This window comes from Anopheles merus, chromosome 3L, assembly GCF_017562075.2.
Source record: "Anopheles merus strain MAF chromosome 3L, AmerM5.1, whole genome shotgun sequence".
Classification (NCBI taxonomy): domain Eukaryota; kingdom Metazoa; phylum Arthropoda; class Insecta; order Diptera; family Culicidae; genus Anopheles; species Anopheles merus.
Genome location: NC_054085.1, coordinates 10,782,999 through 10,804,481, shown reverse-complemented (window position 1 = coordinate 10,804,481; position 21,483 = coordinate 10,782,999). Strand labels below are relative to the sequence as shown.

Sequence of the window (21,483 nt, the reverse complement as noted above, 5' to 3'; positions counted from 1 at the left end):
TTCGAGCGCATTCGCTTTCACTGTCTTTTCACGTGAGAGTGCCCCCATCCTTCCTTTAATTTATTTTCATTTCTAGTCGTAAAATCGTAAAATAAATTAACGCAAAAAGACGTTCCTCTTCACCGTCAGTGCGCGTGTTTTCGTCCACTGTTTATTTGTCGTTGCCGGGTTTGATTCGCGCACAGGAAGATGGTTTGAACTGCTGGCAAGCGTGTGATTTATTATTTCAGAACGTTCCGGCCACTGCTGCTGCGTGCACAAATAAATTACGAGATTGAGGTCTTTTCGATGCATAAAAGCAGTCCGTCAAACAAGAGCGAGGGGTTCATGTGGACCGTCACAGACCGTGCAGACGCTTTTGGCGACACACATGAAAAACCCGATCGATCGATCATATATCGTGATAAATCCATTCGAACCGTATCTCCGACCGGGACAGCTCAAAATGCAGACACAGTTCTAGGGAACAGAGTGCACGTGTGCTGTGCCGACGACGACAACGACAACGGGGTCGTGTCGGTTTCATCGCCCGATCGTGCACTGACTTCGTAATAATGATGGAACATCAAACGGGTTCAGGTTGAGAAACGTGACCCAAGCGGCTGCACGTCATTCGGGTGGTAGTGAAGAAAGTTTCTTCAGCAATCCCCCCGTTCAATGTGCTTTTCCCCACAACTTTCAGACTACCCTGTGGGGGTCTCATCGCAAGCGTTGCAGTGTGCGTGCAATGATCATTACAGTGGCGGCTTCGACCACACGCATATACACACTCACCTAGTTCCTGGGCCGGTCATGTCTGGACAGCCGGATGTAGTGCAGAATTCACTGATGGTACCGTACACGAGGTTGACGTGCTCGAACAGCGCAAGGGCTAGAAGAGGAAAGAGAGAGAAAAAAAGGAAAATATGATTGTAACGTGCTGATTAGTGTGTCTGGGTTGCTTGCTTACGATACAAAGAAGTGTGGACTAGAAGGGTACAACAAGAAAGAATAAAACATCTAACTAGAAAAAAGCAAACATATTTCGCTGATATAATGGTGGTTGCTGTTTCGGCAGCATTTGCATAGCATACAAAATTGCAAAAAAACGAACGCGACGACCTTCGCCATCATTTATCATATCAGAGAGAAAACGAGTTCGAAACGGGGCGGCTCATGGCTCAAGAACCGGCCACCAAAAACCAACTTTCGGCTCTTTTTTGTCCGTGTGTAAGCAGTGTGTTTCAGGCATTTGTTTTTGCTTTACACGAGCGGTTTTGGTTTGGCATCGAACCAACATCGGACGGAGAGGAAAAGGAGGCAGACAGGTCTCGTTGAGTCTGACAGGTTTGACCGAACTGTGGAGAGTAGGATACATCCTTCACACAGAAAAAGAATGAAGCCGAAACGAGAGAGCGATTCAAGATACTTTTGATACTTGACATTTGAAATCAGCTGTCTGGGTTAAAAAACAGCAAAAGAAACACAAAGAATGTACATCTTTTGGACAGTCATTGGAGTTTTTTTTAGCAAAAAAGGAGCCTGCATGGCGTATGAAACACACACACACACACACACACACACACACACACACACACACACACACACACACACACCACACACACACACACACACACACACACACCACACACACACACACACACACACACACACACCACACACACACACACTCACACACTCACACACACACACACTCACACACACACACACACACACACACACACACACACACACACACACACACACTCACACACACACACACTCACACACACACACACACACACACACACACACACTCACACACACACACACTCACACACACACACACACACACTCACACACACACACACTCACACACACACACACACACACACACACACACACACACACACACACACACACACACACACACACACACACACACACACACACACACTCACACACACACTCACACACTCACACTCACACACACACACACACACACACACACACACACACACACACACACACACACACACACACACACACACACACACACACACACACACACACACACACACACACACACACACACACACACACACACACACACACACGAAGACGCGAACTCTCTAGATCCACAGCGTCTTACCAGACGGTGAAAGAAACAAAAAACAACCGGAACACCCACTTGTGATTGATGACAATCGAGCCCCCGGAGACAATCGAGTTCCCTCAGCGCGCATGGCGAATGCTCAACACTCCAAGAGAGTATTATGAGGTTATTATTCCAGCTGTTCCACACACACACACAGCTGGAATTATCGCACGAAGCTTTATCGGATGCATTCTCGTTTGATGATTAGATTTGAAACAGAATGAGCCCCAACGACGATGGCCTCTTCTTATTTGCTGAAGTACAACGATTCTCGCGTAACTACGACCTGTAGTAGGCGCGCATCTAGACCATTCCTGAAGCGCGAGCAACTGTCAATCAAGCTGTGGGCAAAAAATGAGGGCAACAAAGATACCCCAAAACCGATGTGACAGAATCAAACCGTTGACAAGCCACTAGTGGTGGCAGTCTTCCCCTCTGTCCTGTATGCGCAATATTAGGTCCCCAATACATGGCTTGGAACATCTAACCGATGAATCACATTATCTCGGGCGCTTCTTGCTCAGTGAGATACTTAAAAGACACACACAACAAACCCCCCCCCCCCCCCACCCAGCCGTCTAATCGAAAAGTGTACAAAAAGGAGAGTGAAAGATGTTGTGGGTGTCACAACAGTTTGCGCATCTCATCATGGATGAGGAAGAAGCGAAGGGGAAGATCTTTTTTGGAAGAAGATAGACAGAACAGTGTCATCGGCATCATCGGCCGTGTATATACAACATTTAATAGGTGGGCGACACCGCGTCTGGCGATTGTGTGTTAACCTGACGTGGGTAGAAAGAGTGTATAGTGTTATGGTGTATGATTAATGCTCATCGCGACAAGGGTGGGCATCGCTCCTTTTTTTGTATAGTTCTAGTTAGGCAATATCCATATCGAGAAAACGGTTCACTTGTGCCAAATGGCAAACTTTTAAAAATGATGATGATCCCCCGGTAAAAGCTTTCGTTTAGCCGAGGTGTTGTTGGGTTTGCTCGAGTCGTTGTCTGCTTCTGATGATGACATGATGAGCTAATAAAATAGGGGAGATGATACTGACGATGGCGCTTTCAAACTTTGTGTTACTTCAGGAGATCGCTGCTGCATGACTAAGAGATGTCTAAATGTCCCTCATATACACTTACTGTGCGATGCTAGCCATTCGTTGTAGTCCAAGCCGGCCGGTAGATCCACTAGTAATCGCAGGTCCGCATCCGGTAGCTTCCGCTCTAGCAGCCCTTCCTCGAGGTAAAGCTTTGTGTCGCCCTGATTCGAATCTCCGTCTCGTTCCTTGCGTCGGGCTTTTCTGTAAAGAGAAAAAAGGAAATAAAAACCATTAAAATTATGTCTCTTTACTGCTTCACCTACAAAGACGCATGACATCTGTCACACGACAAAAACACACGGATACACAGCCGCCGCCGGTTGCTTTGATTAACATTTCCAACCGTCGTAGATTGAGTGCGGCACTGCAAAGAACGAAACCGTTCAGTTCATTGCGTTGCATCATGGGAGATGCCAAATAACGCACCCAAACCCTCCCATTTCAGATTACACCATTAATTCCATACCCATCATTCTCCTCCCCTTTTGGTAGCCAGTTTTTGTTGCTTAATTATGAGGTTCTTGAGACGCGCACACACTCGGAAGTTTGAGAAATGGAAAGTCGTGAGAAATGGGAATTTGATTTTGATTAGACGCCTCCGTTTCGAAATGCATTGCTTCCCGGGTGGCTGATGCAACGTGCAAGGCCGAAATGAGCTGCATAAGATGGGGGGTGTTTTGGTGTGAGGGATTGGTTATGTGTGGCTGTTGAAGCGATCGTAACTTATCGTCTTCTCTTGCCGATCGTGCATGAAGCGGATGCGTAGATCAAGAACCCTATCCAACGGTTACGGAACTAGCGGCAATAGATGAGGAAAGGTAATGAACTGTGAATATGTTCCACTTCTTTTTGTTTTATATCCCCTACCGCTTATCTTGGTTGCAACTTCCTCCATACGCTAACTCTTTCTTTCGCTTGCTCTCATGCTACGATCAAGTTCTTTGATCTAGTCGTGATCCGACTTTTCTTTGCCTTTTTGGCGGCTCGTGCGAACCAGATGTTTTCCCGACCCCGAGCACCAGCACAACATATTTGGGTCATCTTTGCCAACCGAACCGAAACGACGGAGGACTGCGGTGTTTCATCGGCCAAAGACCGATGGGAAAGGAGCAACGGCGGTTGAATTTTAATTCACACCACACATTTTACATCAGATTCATTTTACGCACGACGAAAATAATCATAAAAGGGCGGTTGTTTGTGATTTAACCGCACACATCTGGGTTGCCATTTTCATATCCGAAAGGCACAAAAACACGAGGACAAAGCAGTAGAAAAAAGAGAAGTGTAGACCTATACATTATCACGAGACTCTTCCCGGTTTGATAACAAGCATAAAAAAGCGACCGAGCGTTGGTCAAATCAACTGATAAAGATTTTCTATCGCGAACACTGCTCCCCCTCAGTTAGGCAGTGTTGTCACGAGGCACTTCACGAGTGTATGTGTATGTGTGTGCATCTTTTTAATTAAAAAATTTAAATACATCATCATGACAAGCAGCAATACTCCCTTTACCACTTGAGCGTAGTGAACCACGTGGTGCTTGTCACGTGGTGTGCGCTCTTTTGGTCCTTCGAACCGGATTTTTGCAATATATGAGAGTTTTTCGTGCTGAAATCAAATTACATAAAGGTATTAATGATGGAGCGATCATTTTTTGCTCATGACACCTTCCCCATATTAACATGGAAGTGAAAGAAGTAAAAAAGGAACGATAAAAAAAACTAGGACATCTCGCGCATCATCGCGCTAATGGCCGCCCATCAAAGGCGCAAACTACCTCCTTTCAATTAGTTACACCATCGCCACCATCGTGGAAAAGAGAGAGAGAGAGAGAGAGGGAGAGAGGGAGAGATCCCCACCATTATGCGCTACAACACTTTGACCGGAAACACAGCGGGTGGTACGGTAAAACGGTATCACCGCAATGTACGCAGTGCATGTGTGAGATGGATGTGATGATCATCAAACAACACGCCAGTTCGCCTCACAACAACACGTGGGGATACATACCACACTCATAAAACAGAGTGCCCGCGCTATGCTTCTAATATCTCCCCTTTACTTTAGATATCAGGTGATACTTCCCTTCGTAGTGTGTAGGAAAAAAAAGGTGGAATGGAAGTACGCCTAAAGAGTTTGCGTGGGTGTGTACATCACTCCCCCTTTCTATCTCTCTTCGCTCACTACTTAATCACATCATTCATCAATGTTTGTATGTGTGTGTGTGTCCGTGTTGTAGAGAGCGAGAGAAGCACGGGCATGGCATAACATACTACACCATCGCGCACAAAAACACGCCAAATTATAACGGCACGTAATAGCTGGCGTGATATTGGCGTACTACTGCTGCTGCTGCTGCTGCTGCTGGTGCTACTTGGTCTTTATCGCTCTGCGCACCGGTTCCGTGTCTTGCGTATTTACTCACGCGTATCATCATCACGGTTATGAGCGAGCGAGGTGACCAAGTAAAGCACGACACATCACAACACACGGTTTCCCCCCAGAGGTCAATTGAGTCTAAGTGATCTAATGTCTTTGGAAGGGAAAGAGAAGGGGGAGAGTGTGAGGTTTTGAGACACCCGTTTGAGACGATCGTACGATCCCTCGCGTGAAAGTCATCCGACACAGCACCACTCGGCCTCCATCATCATCATCATCATCATCATCATCATCATCAGCTAGTGTAAACAACAGCGCAAAATGCGAAAAAATATTAGTTCATTTTCTCCTGTGTTCCTCTCCTCGTCTAACGCTTCTCGTCCTTCCAGCTTTGCGATTGTTTTGATGACGCTGTAGCCACAGATGATGATGATGAGCAGTCGCCGAGCAATAATAGAGACAAACAAGAAGCTCTTCTCAATTGATTAAGGAAGTGCGTCGTGGGCACGTCGTCGTCCATATTTCAGAGATTCGCTCTCTCTCTCTCTCTCTCGCTCTCTCTCTCTCTCTCGCTCTCTCTCTCTCTCTCTCTCGCTCTCTCTCTCTCTCTCTCGCTCTCTCTCTCTCTCTCTCTCTCTCTCTTTCCCTCTTTCCTATGCGCAATGCGTACGCACTGACAAATAATGATCTTTTACGGTCACCACTGCAAATAACAACTTCTTCCAGGCGAAGAAGGTGTAGAAGAATTGTTTGCGTAGTAAAACCGCAGAGCACTCACGTGCTACAACCTCCGGTCTCACGTAGGAGATACGAAAACAGAGCCGACGACATGGAACATCGGAACCTGAATCACGGACATTACAGAAGATGTATTTAAAGTGCAGGAGGCAAGTTTACTTTACAAACTCGGCAGGACCGGACTTCAAGTTCATGGTCACTGATGGTGGCAACATTTTCCTTTAAATGTCAATATCGTGTTGGCCCCGCGCAAAATGTAGATCCACACCACACTGTTGCCAACTGTTTTTTTGTTGTTGTCTCCTTTTATGCACTCCCTTCCCGCTTTATGATGATTTCCCCTCCCCAGTTTTATTACCATTCTTAGCCACACGGTGGTTAATTATTGCCCTGCGGGTTGGGGGGGAGTGCCGATTTCGGCAAGCAGATACCAGACCACATGACCACAGGATCCGTACTGTTTATTTCATACCGGTTATTGGCATTAAACTTCCTGTACTTTTCTCTGCTGGCAGTGTTCAAATGGAGGGGTACTAAAAGTGTGATACAATTTTACTCTCCCATCCCTTCCAGGCTTGTGACCAGCAATTAAGATGTCGTTGACGTTCCGTTGTTCTATCTTTGTCGAATAAGAGTTGGGGGAACCGCCACAGCTGAGAACCGAGTACAGCAATTTTAATGACAATATTTTAATGAAACGAACGACCCCTAAAGAAGGAATTGGTACGGTCCCAATATTCCTAGGTGCTCTTGTTGGATATTAAAACGTAAAAAATGGGAAGCAAGAGCCCAACATACGCCATAAGGTTGCGTTACGAATTTTGCATAGTGATGTGCACACACTGAGTCAGATTGAGATTATTCAGTGAAATCTTCTTCTGGAATACATTGAATTAATTCATCACGAAGGGGTTTAATTACGTTTTTTGCTCTTGGTGGCAAACAGCAACTCAGGTAGAGTGCATTAGTGAGCTAAACAATTCCTTCATAATTCACTTTCTTCACTCAGAGTGAGTGAAATAACTCTTTAAAAGGTTGAATCAACGACTCTCTGTGCCTATAAGTAACTAACTCACATTGAGTCAATTCAATGTTGAGCAGAAAAACACTTCCAAGAATTATAACTTGAGTAGTGATTTTTACTCTCTGCAACTCGCTCACTACTAAGTATATCATAACTCTTCCGAGTGTAAAACTAAAACGATGATTGATTCTTAGCTATCATTAGTTCGACTCACGAAGACATTTACGAGTTCAATAGCTCTTCTAAAAAAAATATTCTCAAAGAGAGATTACACTTCACACTCCAAAATATCTCCCCTTTTCTTTCATGACTCATTGTCAAATCGTTCGTGATTCAAATCCAACATGATTCAGATGATTAAAGTAACTCACTTTCTACGAGTGAATTTAAATAACTGAATTGAAAAAAGTGAACTGAAATAACTATTTAGAGAATGAAGTACATTGATTGGTTTAATTTTTTTTGCGGTGACCAGTAACTCACTTGCGGTTAATTAAATCACCAGTGAATAAAATATTTTTTACAATGAATAATTTGATTTTTACTTCCTGAGATTTACAACTCACTCACAGTAAATCAAACCATTTGAGAGTATATTCTAGATACGTGATATAACTCTTCGGCAGAATTCACTCACAATAATTTTCCATGACTCTTAGCATTTGGCGTGTTATTTCTTAAACTTTCTAACTCATTCATTTCAGATTAACGCTGGTGAGTGATGATGATTCTCATAACTAATTCTTAGTGTAGGAAATGTCATCGAATGTAATAATTACTATATAAAACCTCTTCCCCGGAAGTTACCACCACTTCCGCATCACTTACGTCGGGCAGAAGAAGATGTTGAGAGATTCCTGAGCATAGCGCACGAGCGACCCGAGTGCGTCAGTCAGCTTTGCCGGTACGATGCCCACCTGCCACATAGGCTTCCGCAGGTACAGTATACACTCGATCAGGCCCAGCTTGGATGGTGACGCACGCTCGTACACACTTTTCATTTGGGCCGCACCGCTTTTCGGGTATTCGGGCGACGACGACCGAAACTGATCGCGTTTCGATCCGTGCGCCAGGAGACTAGATGTGACCGAAACCGTTGTCTCGAGAAGGACGAGTAGTAGCAATAGTGGTAGTAGTATCTAGGAACCGGTAATGGAAAATACTACCACGGCACGGGGGAGTTTTTTTATATCACAGATGACGTGAGGGGGGAATACCGCGTAATAAGGCCTCAATAAGGCCTAAGTTTAAGAGCACTGATTTTTTGTTGTTTTTTTTTCTTCTCGCTCTATCTCTCTCTATCTTTCGCTTTTTTTGGTGTAACTTCACTTTCAATAATTCACAGCACGGTATCAACACGGGCCCAACCCGTTTTGCGATGTTATCGCTGAATGTACTTGCGTCGCCTGGACGACTTGAACGCCGATGACGTCCGGCGTAGAATGCACTCGCAGTGGAAGAAATGGAACGGGCGCTGCGTCCACATCGGATGGATCATACTGCTATACTGCTCGCTACTTCCTACCGGAACAAACAAATCAACCGTGCACAAGCAACAGCATGGTCACCTTTGCGCATTAGCTTTCGATGATCACCTCACCACTCAACATGTGTGCACGCACGCAATGCAATCCTGCTTCCCGGAGGAAATTTTCTGGACAGAGCGACACCTCAATCACGACAAAGATCAACAAATCAAGCCTCACTAAGTGTGTTACATATGATCCCTTTCTTTGTCCCTCCCTTTCTCGCTCACAAGACAAAATTAAACAGTTTTCGCGTGTCAGGAGAGATGTTCCACTGTGGATCCTTCACTCACGGTATCAAACCGTCAACTGATAACGAAGTGATGGGCGCGCGAGACCCCAATCTGTTCTGGCGCGCGCGCACACCTATCGCACAGCTGTGTTTGTCGCGACTGTTGCGCGAATGTTGCCCTGTCACGTTGCGATAAGCATCGACACAGGGCACCATCGGGAGGGAGAATCTCGGCGCACCCTGCGCGCCGGATGTATCCCGGCCCCAATCCGAACCGCCGAACGAGTAGCGAAGGAAACATTGATGGTGTTTTGGTATTGGTGTCCCTTCGCTAGGCTCACGAGTCGTTCGATCCTTCAATTGAAGCAACCTTCTCCTCCTACCATGTCCGGGGATCAGGTGACTCGACAACACTACTTCGGTAGATATGCGACGGACATCGCAAAAACCACCTCACCTGAGGTATGCTTATCTTTTGAAGCAAGGTTGGAAGCGATCGACTAGAAAGGGATTGCGCGACTTCTGGAGGATCCCCAACCCTGCCACCGTTATCAGTAAACCTGGGGGGGATAACAGTGGCTCACGCAAGGGTTTACCAGAGTCAAAAGCCGATGACATTTTCTGCGCGATTTCGTAAAGCCACATCCGTATGTTTACACTGGCCCCATCCCCTGTCGATAAGAGCCACCGAAGCATATGCGTGATTCAAAGCGCAAACAGAAACTGGGTGCGCTACCAGGCGTTAAGGGGCGACAAAGACAAGTTGTTTACAGATGTTGTGCAAACAAAAAACTTTCCAATATTGCTCCAAATTGAACCTGAACAAACAGCATGTTAACATTAACTTATTTTGCGTCAATATTATTGGCAAACTACTAAATTAAAAGGAACTCCTGATGAGAAACATCACACCTTTTGCAACTACAAAAAGAACATCAGAAAATCCAGATTTACTACAACCTCTACCCTTATGCAGATGGCAAGATAAAGAGAGTTGCTTCACCGCCTTTTTTATCGTTGTGCTGACATTAGCACATTCCAAGAACCGTGCCAGCTGTGACACGCGGTCATCGTGGTATTTGCAGCAAAATAAGGCCAACCCACTCGGGAGTGCACGTGCACCAACCAGTGCCTGGACGATGCGGAGGACCTAACGATCCATTCCCACGCCAAGAAGGCTGTCGCCTGGCCGATAGCCAACCAGTGGCCCGCGACCTTGTAGCCATGTGGTGTCCACATGATATAGAGAAATGGATGGCTTTAGTAAACAAAAAACAACGACACCTTGGTGCAAATATTTCCACAAAATTCCCACGAGTGTCTTCCAGATGAGAGGGGAGGTGAGCAGCAGCGGCTATTCCTAGACTTCAATAATTCATATCCTTCCCTGCCGGAATGCAGCGGGTGGGTGCAATTACCCATCGCGCACTATCGAATGTGGCGAGAAGAGAACTTGTGAAAAACAAGAACAAGGTCAGGTCGAGTTTTTAGCCCTGATTTTGAACTGCGGATGGCTCTCATTCGTCTCGTAGATGTTATCTAACAGAGGCCTGGTGGTGGTGTTCATGATAGGGAATTGATTTCTTCCACTGCAGGTCTAACTTTGGACAACAATCTAAACGAGCGTTTGATTGCTATTAGAATTTATTTTAGCGCCCCAAAAACCGGAACAAATAGGAGGTTTTCGAGAACGAAGGCTTTGCGGCACGGAAGTAATCATACTACTCTGGAGAGCTTATCTTTCGCTGCTTATCGCTGCAAAAATCCCCCGCGCTCAATACAAAAACATGCTGCTCTGTTACGACCATGACTGTCCAATACATATTGTGCTTTATACATCGCTTATCGATCGTGTCCCAGGGTATTGCAAGCCGCAAAATTGTAACCTTCTACACTAAGAGCGAAAGAGCATAAAGATTGGAAACGATTACTTAATAGACGGTTCAATATTTGCTCAGATCATTGAGTCGCTGAGGAGCGCGATAGACGACATTCACTCAGATCAGTCTGTCTGTCCAATTTGTGATAAATTATCCCCCGCGCGCGCCCAATGAAGCAGTAAATTTCCCTTTCTGAACAGATTAGTACCGGCTCATTAGCTCCCATAGACGCTGGTGAAGCTCGGTGTCACAAAAGATGCCGTAGAATGGGGACGCATGCCAAAGACAAACATGTGCAGCTGACGGCACCTCGGCAATCAACAGGATCAATTATCCTTCAACCGTTTGGGCGCACGTGTACGGCATCTTTTCGGCGGCGGACGGACACAGGGTAAGAGAGCACAGCAAGTAGAACATTCTCGACGGCAGTATCGACGACCCGGAGACCCGGGACCCCTTAATCCTCCGTGGTTCTGCTGCCGTGTGGCTATAAAGCTTTAGCTGTGTGAGCTTAGACACTACAGTGAGCTTTCTTGTCGTCGTCACGAAAGGACTTCAATTGTGACTGTGTTTTTCTCTCGCTCTTTTTCAACTTCTTCGTTTATGCTTGTTTTGTTGTTTTTTCGAAGCTTTTTTTTTGGCACTGCAGATAAACACAACAGCACGCTTATATACACACACAAGGGGTTTTTCCCTTTGCTTTTTTTTTTGCTGGCCAAAAATATAGACTCTGTGCTGCGTTCCAGAACAATCCGACACGAAATGGGAGGAGAAGGAAAAGAGCATTGTGTGCCAAGAAGAAATGCCAAAGCAAAGGAAAATAATGTTTTATGCTCTGAGGGCGGGTGGAGGGGCACACGGATCGTTAGCGAACGCGCAACGCCGAACACAACACAACTACTACACCACCACCACCACCACCACCACCATCAACCAACAAAATACACTAATGACCTTGGATTCTTTCGGCATAGAGCTTTATCGTTTTTCCACCGTTTCCGTTGCCTGCTTTTTATCTCCCTTCTTTTTCCCCTCCTCTTCTGTCGCTCGAAATATGCCTACCAGGGCGACGGAGGGCCACGGGAAAAAGTTCATGCGGCAAAACCCATTCCACCTTCCCTGTTCCCTGCCGCTCCCTGCGCGACGGCGGAACAATTTGTGACTTTGGCTCACAATAGCAACACAATAGTAGTGTACATGGGAGGGCGCGCGAGAAGGAAAGGGGCCCAGGACACAAATGCTGCCGTTGTTTGTGGAAAATTCACACCCAACCACCCCAAAACCATATGCTGCTGTGTGTGTGTGCTTCTGTGTGTCTGAAGGCCAGCTGTTTTCGAAGAGGTTGGGAAATCGTGCCAAAATGAGTCGGTAGTTTGGTTCGGTTACACTGACCATTCGAGTCATCATTTTTGTACGGCCCATTTTGAAAAGGTTGCACACTGAAATGTGCTAGAACGTATCGAAAATAAATACATGTTATGCTTCAAAATCACATTAAAAACTCTTCGAAAAGAGACGAATGACCGCATCATGATTTGCTTCTGCAGCTGTACTTTTCTCATTAGAAATTCGTTCAGCCACACGAAAAACGATCCCGCAATACTTCCGACTGCAGTTAAAAGCAAATAAAAACGACCCTACCTATCTGTTCTATGCTTCAAAATCACATTAAAAACTCTTCGAAAAGAGACGAATGACCGCATCATGATTTGCTTCTGCAGCTGTACTTTTCTCATTAGAAATTCGTTCAGCCACACGAAAAACGATCCCGCAATACTTCCGACTGCAGTTAAAAGCAAATAAAAACGACCCTACCTATCTGTTCTGCACGGTGGAAAGCTACACACAAACACACACATCACACACCAGTCGAAGCTTTCGCATTAATGACAGCCAATAAATGGTGGAAAATCTGTCCGTTTCGGTGATTTATTACGCCCGAGCGCTTCATGAAAGTCAGCCAAAACGGGTGGAGAGCGGAGGGTATCTTTTTCTTTCGACCACAGAACCCGTTCCACATATCACCAAAAGCACGACGAAAGCAAACGCATAATCCCCCACCGTCTGGAGGAAAAACTGCTCCAACTGCTACCGTTATCCCGTGGTGGAACAAACGGTACCCCCCAGAGGAGTTCAGGGGGGGGGGAAGGTGCAGTAATAATAAAAAAGAAACTTTTATTCCCTACTCGCAAAGGTTGAAGAACCTTTTGGCCCTCCCTCCCCTCCCTCTATGGAAACCCATTCTCTGCCGCCACGGTTCCGGACCGACTGCTGGCAAAACCCGCGTGTGGAGTGGAGTGGACAAAATAAAAGAAAAGCGTGCAAAAGCGCGTCTGCTCCAAGGTTCCCGCATTTCAGCGCATCTTTTATTTGCCTCTTCTCAGCATGCTGGAAGGGGCGGGGACACAGGAAGTCGAAAGAAATGGCAGACAGTAAGAACTTTCATCCAACCACACACACACATATACACAGGTTTACGATGCCACACGGGAGGGAGGAAAAACGCGAGTCAAGGCTGTATCAGTGGCACAGGCAACACAAAAGAAAAAGCGATTATAGTCCTCTCCCAAAAAACCCCTCTAATTGGATGTGATTTAAGCCCACTTTTGGCTCTTTTTCCTCCTCAGTTTTTTGTCGCAAAAAATATTAATATTATTGTACACCGCGGACACAGCAGCGGAGCATAAGCACCATCACCACCAGCACTACTACCAAATTGTTCTTTTCTTCTAGCTCGAGTTGTTGGGATGTGCTTGATTGCTTTTACTGATTTTTCTTTTACGCAAGATTCGACAGACATTCGAGACTGAAGAGAGAGAAAGACAGAGATTCTTAAATGCAAAACGAGGCGGAAAATACAATTGCCAAGGCAGCAGTTTTCACAGCCCAAAACGCTTGAAATATGGTTGCTTTCTTTGGAAAAGGACACAGATTGTGTCCTTTGTCTGTCCACAAAAAAAGCCCCGGATAATATCTTTATCGTTTTATTCCGTTCCGGTGCGATTATTGGAAATTGGGAGACGGTAAAAATCAACACAAAAGAAAAGGTAAATTTATCGGCAAAAATCGGAAACAGCAATCAAAAACGGCTCTTGTTCTCGGTGAGTTGGAATTCCAGGCGGAGTAAAATGATACACCATTTGGGGTCGCGTAAATTAAACCTAAACGAGATAATGATGAGATTTTCTCATAAGACTTTGAAAGCAAAACACCTAAAATAGCGAGCAAACACCAACACATGCTGGGGTCGGTCCGATGGGAAGCAAAACGAGTTCAAAGGTTAAGCCCACCTCATATGCCACCAGAGGGCACCACACCACTAAGTGAGTGCCACTAAGAATTGTTCTTTCGTGTGACCAAAGCCCATTCAGGGTAGTGGTTTTGTGCGTGGCAAGTCCGAATTTCGTCACTTGCTTTACACAATTACACTTGTGTGCATGACTCATTTCGGTTGGCGAACGCACACGCGAATTGCGTGCAAAAAGATCTTACGCCTCTTGCTTATGTGCTCGGTGAAGGTTAAACCGATTTAATTATATGCAAAAGCGCCCCGGCAAATGAGGCAATCGACCAGGGCAAGACGTCATATTTTAGGCTTTGTAAATTATATGAAAAAAAAGGTTAAGCAAACTGATGACATCAATCGCATCATAAATCATCATATCGAGAGCTTGAGCGTTTGGTACCTTCTTCCGCCATCGCAAGTCTCATCTTAAAGGTCACTTTTGCGTGAAGAAGAACGATGAAAAAACAACACACACACACGAGCGTGCAGGCTCAAACTACACTTGACGAACTACTTTCTCTCGTGGCCAAGGGGAAGAGTTCCTCATCCATCCACTTAATATTCATTGAGCATTCATGAGTCACAACACAGCCGCATCCCTCCCACCGCCTGGATATTCCAAAAGTTTGGGGGGGGATTCCCCCCGCTCAAAAGTGATGTCTTATTGGGGTGAGGAGGGTTAGTTTGGACGACAAGCCTCCGCATGACTCATACACTACACCTCAAGTGCGAATCAAACACGCTCCCCAGTGAAGCTCAATGCAAACCCGGTGAAGTTCAAGTCACCAAAATGAGACACTTTTTTTAACCGGCATCAACACCCAACACAGCACACCTCCTCCTTTCCTCCAATCCTATGCTGAAGTGTTCACACACTTCACCTTACTTTCACGACGCCGTGCGGTTGTGCGCCATTTAGCTGGCTTTCACACGCGCCTCCCTCGTGTAATGTGTGTGTGTGCAAACCATCAAACTGCTTGTTGTTTGCTGCTACTGTGGCTTACTTTCGCCTTTTTTACACCCCTACAGGATGATGGTGGTGAATGATTGTTGCGCAAAAAAAAAAAAAAAATGCGGCAACGACACATACGCACGCACTGCTGCCCAAAATCCGGGTTCCTAACTGAGGGAGGCCACAGTCGCATATAAAATGAGTCACCCACTATGTTATAAACGAGGGCCTAAAACACAATAATGCTGAAGAAGACCGTTATAAGCGCTACGAAAAAATACGAACGACACAATCGACACATTCATCCGGGAAGCAGAATCACAATTAAATCAGTCAAACACATACACACACACCGACAAGTTGAAGTGGGAAGTGCTTTTCTTTTTAATTAATCCGTTTAATTTGCACTGCTTTTTGCAAATAGTTAATTCACAGACACGCTGATGATGATGAAAGGGGCACCCCAACGCAAACACTTCATTTTCACACTTGTTTTCACCCTTGGGGGCAGAGGGAGGCCGGATAAAACAAACTTTCTCAATGATTCATCAATAAATAGGAGTGTTTTTCTCCCCTTCACTGCTGCTTTTGTGTATGGTTTATCCAATTTTCCGCCTTTAGCAAATAAATTTAAGAAAAATGCACTCGCTTTTCTCGCTACGGGGGGGGTTTGGAAAATTGGGAAAACCTCTCCACAGCACACAAACTTTTACATACACACAGTCGGTGAGGGAACACACGACTTTCTCGACGCCGTAAAAACTAATAATTCGTCGCTTTACCACTGCAATGCAGAGGCAAGGGGGACGCACAAACATACAAACACACACACACACACACACACACACACACACACACACACATACACCAAATGTGACACAAATTGATCCCCTCCTGCATAGAGGTCCCCTTTTTTTGGCCAACCTTTTGAACTTCCTGATCGGGGTGTTTTTATTTAAAACGATGCTACTTATATAGAACAAAACCGCACACAAACACTCGGTCAGCTGTTCCACGTGTAACAACCCACTGGTGCACTCACTGTGAAACCGAACCCGGACGACCGACCACAACACATCCGTCCGCGAAGTGTGCTGCGCGGCACCTAGCTAGTACAATCACCACCCGGGGGAAGTATTCATTCGTGACTGAGTGAGACTTGAACGGAGCGCCCGCGCCAAGCGGACCCGCGACAACACAGAGGGTGGCTCAATTATCAAGCCAGCGGCCAGGGCAAGTGAACGCGCGCTCGCATTTGTATGTATGTGTGTGTCTGTGTGTGCGGGGTGGTTTGTTTTGTTTTTGTATGTGGCAGCCGTTTGAAAGAAATCGAACGGGGTGGTGAACTCCTCCACCACGGTCATGTTCATTCACGTTCCACTTCTCACTGGCGTGAGTTGTGAGAAGATTCGAAACGGGAGAGCATGTTTTGGCAGAGAGAGAGAGAGCGAATGTTGAGCTTTTAAAAACATTGAGATGAAATTAAACAAAAGCTCCATCGCTTTGTGAAAGGGGTTGATTATTTTATCTCTCACTTTTGCAAACGGTTCGTGTGTTCTCAGCAGACTCAACGCTCACTGCTCACGCGAGCGGAATTTAACTGCAGTGAAAGATTGGAGGAAAAAAACAGTCTGTTTTGATTTTTTTTCTAATGCCCTGTTCTAAATCGTAGCGGAATTTCGCAACGAAACAGGAACGAGTATTTGGTTTTGGCAGAATAATGTTCAATCGATGGAGACGCTTGGTGCCCAAACGATTGAAAGGAAGGCTTTTGCTTTTGTACGTCAATTTTTAAACCACATTATTTGCTGCTGTGGAAAGGTTAAGCTGTACGGCTTACATTTTCCATTCGTTATTTCACAGTCGATTGCTGCTTTATTTTGCCTCCAAACCTATCAATTTTTGTTTGAAAAGTGTTTGCCTGTTTGAGCACTATGTCTGTCTTTTAGACATAAATGTTTTTTTTTACTTTTAAGTAAATATCCTTGTTTTAGATTGCTTCACTAAGTAATAGTAGCAGAGGGCGGTTCCGTAGTACAGCCTAGAGTTGTGCCTCAAGAACCAGAACGTTTAACGTTCATCGATTCTTTATAAATCTTAATGCACTGAGTTGGTCATGAAAATAACGTCCTACCCTTCAAAATAAAGAACGTTTTAGTACGCCAGGTCGTTCATTTCTCCCATACAAATATGAACGTGAACCGTATGACCAGATCGTTCACAAAAAGAACGTCCTACCCGTCGAAATAAAGATTGTCCTAGTCTGCCAAAAAATTGTCGAGATGTAATAAAGTAACACTTCCGGCGAAATGAAAACATTTTCCATATTTTTATAAACTGAAATGAACGAATTAATCGCGATTCACGTTCAGTTCACCTAAATGAAAGAACTAATACGTTCACGTTCATGGCCCGGATTGCTCAAGCCTAGTACAGTCGTTAACTAATACGACTTAATAACATGCCCGTCATGGGTTCAATCCTCATATCGACCCCGTACCCCCATAGCAAGGATTGACTATCCGACTGCGTGGTATTGAATAAGTTTCGAAAGCATGATAGGCCGCCGGCATGTTCGCGTTGACGTTACACCAAATAGAACGTTGTATTCCAAAATTCATTAATTTATGTTATTATTTTCCTGAAAAGTGAAGGTACCGTTTGGAACTTTACGTAGAATTTGTTGTTTTAGGGCAAATTTGTTGTTCTACTTTCTAGTAAGATGAGATGATACGCATTAGTGCATCTCGATCGCCGTTTGCAATAATAGAAGAATAATAATAGAATAATAGAAGAATTAAACTTATATAATTTCTTCTGAAAGCAGTTCCAATATGACAAATAGGGAAATTGGAGGGTGTGGTTGATGTCCACTGTAGAAAATGGGTGATTTAGTGGCCCAGTTTTACAACAACGACCGAAAATTAAACCATTGAACTGATTTACATTAACATAAGAACATCGGTACAGTATAAATACTTAGGCTACGTCTCTCGTGATGAATATTTATCTCCGTCCATCGCATGTTGTCCCCCACTTCCGTAATTAAATCGACACTTACCTAAAAGTAGAGAAAGAAAAAAAAGAACAATATTAACACATTGTAGCCCACCTTTCTAAGACCTACGACTAACGATTAGCAGTGAAAAACAATGTCGTACAGTTTAAGCTCAATAAAACTTCATCGCAATACTTGTCTCCAATTCGGCGAACCAATCACCCAACCCCTCTGCTGTCGGTTGGCCGTTTTCGGTTAGCACACTTCCAACCGCCTAACGGGATCGAACACCGATAGACACGTACAAAACATATTTCCCAATTTGTAGAGAGTAACGCGCCACCCGCCACCGCCGACCGTCAATTACTGCTCCAAACTGCTCTCTCGGTCAAGCATTGGTCGGCCGGCATGGGCATGCGACTGAAGTTAAACCGACAATGTCGTACACACAACAACAACAGCAACACGGGAGGAGGGAGGAAAATGACGACCAACGCCGTCACCGGGGGTCGAGAGGTAACATTGCCGTGTTTCTGGCCCGTTTCGCCGGTTTGCGAAGGGAAGTGGTGGGTGGCCATGTTCGTTAACTGCGCTCGATTGGAAGTAATGTGCCGCAGTGACACTTTTGCGTTTCACCATCACCACCACCATCATTTTCCGAATTTTCCTAGGAAAAACATTTGCAACATGCTGTCAAGGGCAGAGGAATTAATCCACGAAGCGAATCGAAAGCAGCAAAAAGAAAAGCGATTAGTCAAACGCAAAAACTGTCACTTCTTCCCTCGTTCTATGAAATCCATTTCAATGTAGACAACCGTGGATGCCCACACACACCCAAACAATACTCTCTTAATGTAACACAAGCGGAAAGCTTCCAGTTTATTCTATTCTGAAGGTTTCTTTCTTCAGTGTCAAAGTTGTTGTTTTTTAACTGTGAGTTCAAGAACTTTAGGACAAATAACTTTCACTTGAAACGCTGGGAAGGTTATGTTGGAAAGAACCAAACGATTATTACACGGAAAATGTACCACCACTAAGAGGAGACACAAAAGGTCGCCATGAGGAACGAGTGAGAAAAAGAGGGGGAGAGCGGAGGAACGGTTGTGCAAAAATGTCAACCCAGCAAGCGACGCTTTTTTGTTTTGCTGCCGATGCGGCAAGGAAAGAAGCTTTTACCTTGCACACGAGAGGGGTTGTAAATGTCAAACTGTCAACGAAGCGTGTCATGGTTGGGGTCTAACTTGTCAAACGCATTTGACAGTTTTATTTCAGAGCAGATGCCGAACTTGATTAATTATTGTTGCCGTAATTGTTCTAGTGTATTAAAAGAAGTAACCATATAAACCATTTATTAAGCGCGGTTACAAACACACATACTTATGATGGTTCATACCGCTTCATCATCACACATTTCCCAAACCCCGCTCGGAGAACGCTCGATACACGCTCAGGCGACAGTCACAGTAATTGTACTTCGATGTTACCACGGGTTTTGCGCGCTCGATTTGCATAATGCCGACATGAACCATGACCGACGACGGACGGCCAGTAGGCCATATAGGAGCGTGTGCGCTTCTCACTATCCATTTCCTAATGCTGTGTTCTTCTCCCTTCGAGTGGCACACTGGCGTTTCGTGACTGACGCGTTGTGGGTGAAGGGAACATAGAACCTCCACTGAAAGGGAACTGTAATGGAATTTACCACGTAACTACCGCAAAAGTGGTAGCCAAGGGTGTATTGGAAGAGGAAGAGGCAGAGAAGTAAAGGTGCAATTAAACTTTCAAATCGGACCAATCGAAATAAAAGGAAAAAAACAGTTGCCACTAGTAGAGGCAACTACAACGGCAAGTTGCTACCCTCGATGACCACACTTCCATGCAACCGCTTTCTAGAACCGCTTGGCTGTTCTAAATAAACAATCCATGGCGCACCGGTGGTGGTCTCTGCACTAAGCATACACACCTGACCTACCCGGTTCTGATGGGAGGGTGGGTTTGGAGGCAAATTGGGGCACTGTTTACATGTGATTAGATTTTGGGAAAAGTTCTACACCGTAGCGGTGTAATAAGAAGAGTTTACAGGCGAGAATCGGAGCACTGTTCTTGCAAAGAAGAGAGTGCAGTACGCAAGAGGCTGACCATCACCCCATATAGGAAACTGGGTTTCTGGGGCGAATCGAAGTCGGTGAAAGGGCGCGTCCCACCCTGTAGGCCGTAGAATTAGGCACACAAAGTGGTCGAGTAAATATACCGCATTGGTTACCAACTGATTATTTTGCAACCGACCCGATAGGATGGAAAGTTTAAGACACATTTTAAAGGGCCTACACAGTTGGTACACACCGACTATGCGTCACTGTGTTCGAAATAAATATTGATGTAAATCTTCAACAATGATGTACCTTGATGTACTCCCAAAACCCAGAAACAGCTACACACAGAGATATGCGAAAACCTTTTGCACAACCATATTCTTCCACGCTAACTGTGGTCACTGAGTGCTCTGAACAAGCAAAGAAAGCCAAAGATCTATCAACTCACCAGCAACAAATAGAACAAACAAAACTCTTCAAAAACTGCGTCAGAACGGAAAACTTCACAGCGCAAGTACACGATCGAGGTTATGCAAACGCATCATACAGCAAACCTCCGAAAAGTGTGTTGGTAGTTGCTGTTTTGGAAGTGGCCGAGGAAGGCGCGAGGATGGAAGTGTTAGAGGTGAGAGGTTGGGAAGTGATGTTTTCCGAGCGATGACGTGCCCCAACAACTACACCTAACAACACACGGCGGTGGTGGTCGTGTTGTTGCATTGCATCACCGTCCCTTAAAAGACATGGTCGTTCAGAGTCAGAGAATGGCTTCGTCTACTATGCTGGCAATCTGGGGGAGTTCTTCTTAATCAAACAAACGCCCTCCCCCCATTTGAGCGTGATGGATTTGCTATACTTGTGGCGGGAAGCATAGTTTCTGAAACTGTATATTGTGAGGTTTTCTGCATTTTCAAGGGCGCCGCCTGTGAATTCTGTGACGAGTGTATTGGATTTGGGAAGATCCTGTCCTATCTCTATCGCAGAAGTGTGAACAGTTGCGGAAAACAAACACGAGTGAACAAGAGAACAGCACATACAGTGTTGCAGGCAACCCGTCCACACAAAATGATGTCAGCGTTTAGTCCGAACCCGCTACCACCAGCTACTGACTCTGTACAGAAGAACACGCTTTTCC

The 21,483-nt window shown here is 45.3% G+C and overlaps 1 protein-coding gene across 15 annotated transcripts in view; it reads right to left on the bottom strand.

The window, feature by feature from the left end:
• Nucleotides 1-21,483, bottom strand: part of LOC121600421 (MOB kinase activator-like 2) — a 113,800-nt gene that overhangs the window by 7,220 nt on the left and 85,097 nt on the right. For 11 of the 15 annotated variants that reach the window (XM_041928998.1, XM_041929001.1, XM_041928999.1 and 8 more), the window contains 2 exons: nt 3,280-3,440; nt 775-871 (listed from right to left, as the gene is read on the bottom strand). In XM_041928998.1, the coding sequence (XP_041784932.1) occupies nt 775-871; nt 3,280-3,440 (258 nt within the window). Of the gene's footprint in view, nt 1-774; nt 872-3,279; nt 3,441-3,498; nt 3,528-8,212; nt 9,305-16,184; nt 16,275-16,302; nt 16,394-21,483 lie in introns of those variants that run through there. The other 4 variants (XM_041928996.1, XM_041928995.1, XM_041928994.1 and 1 more) reach the window with 4 other exon arrangements.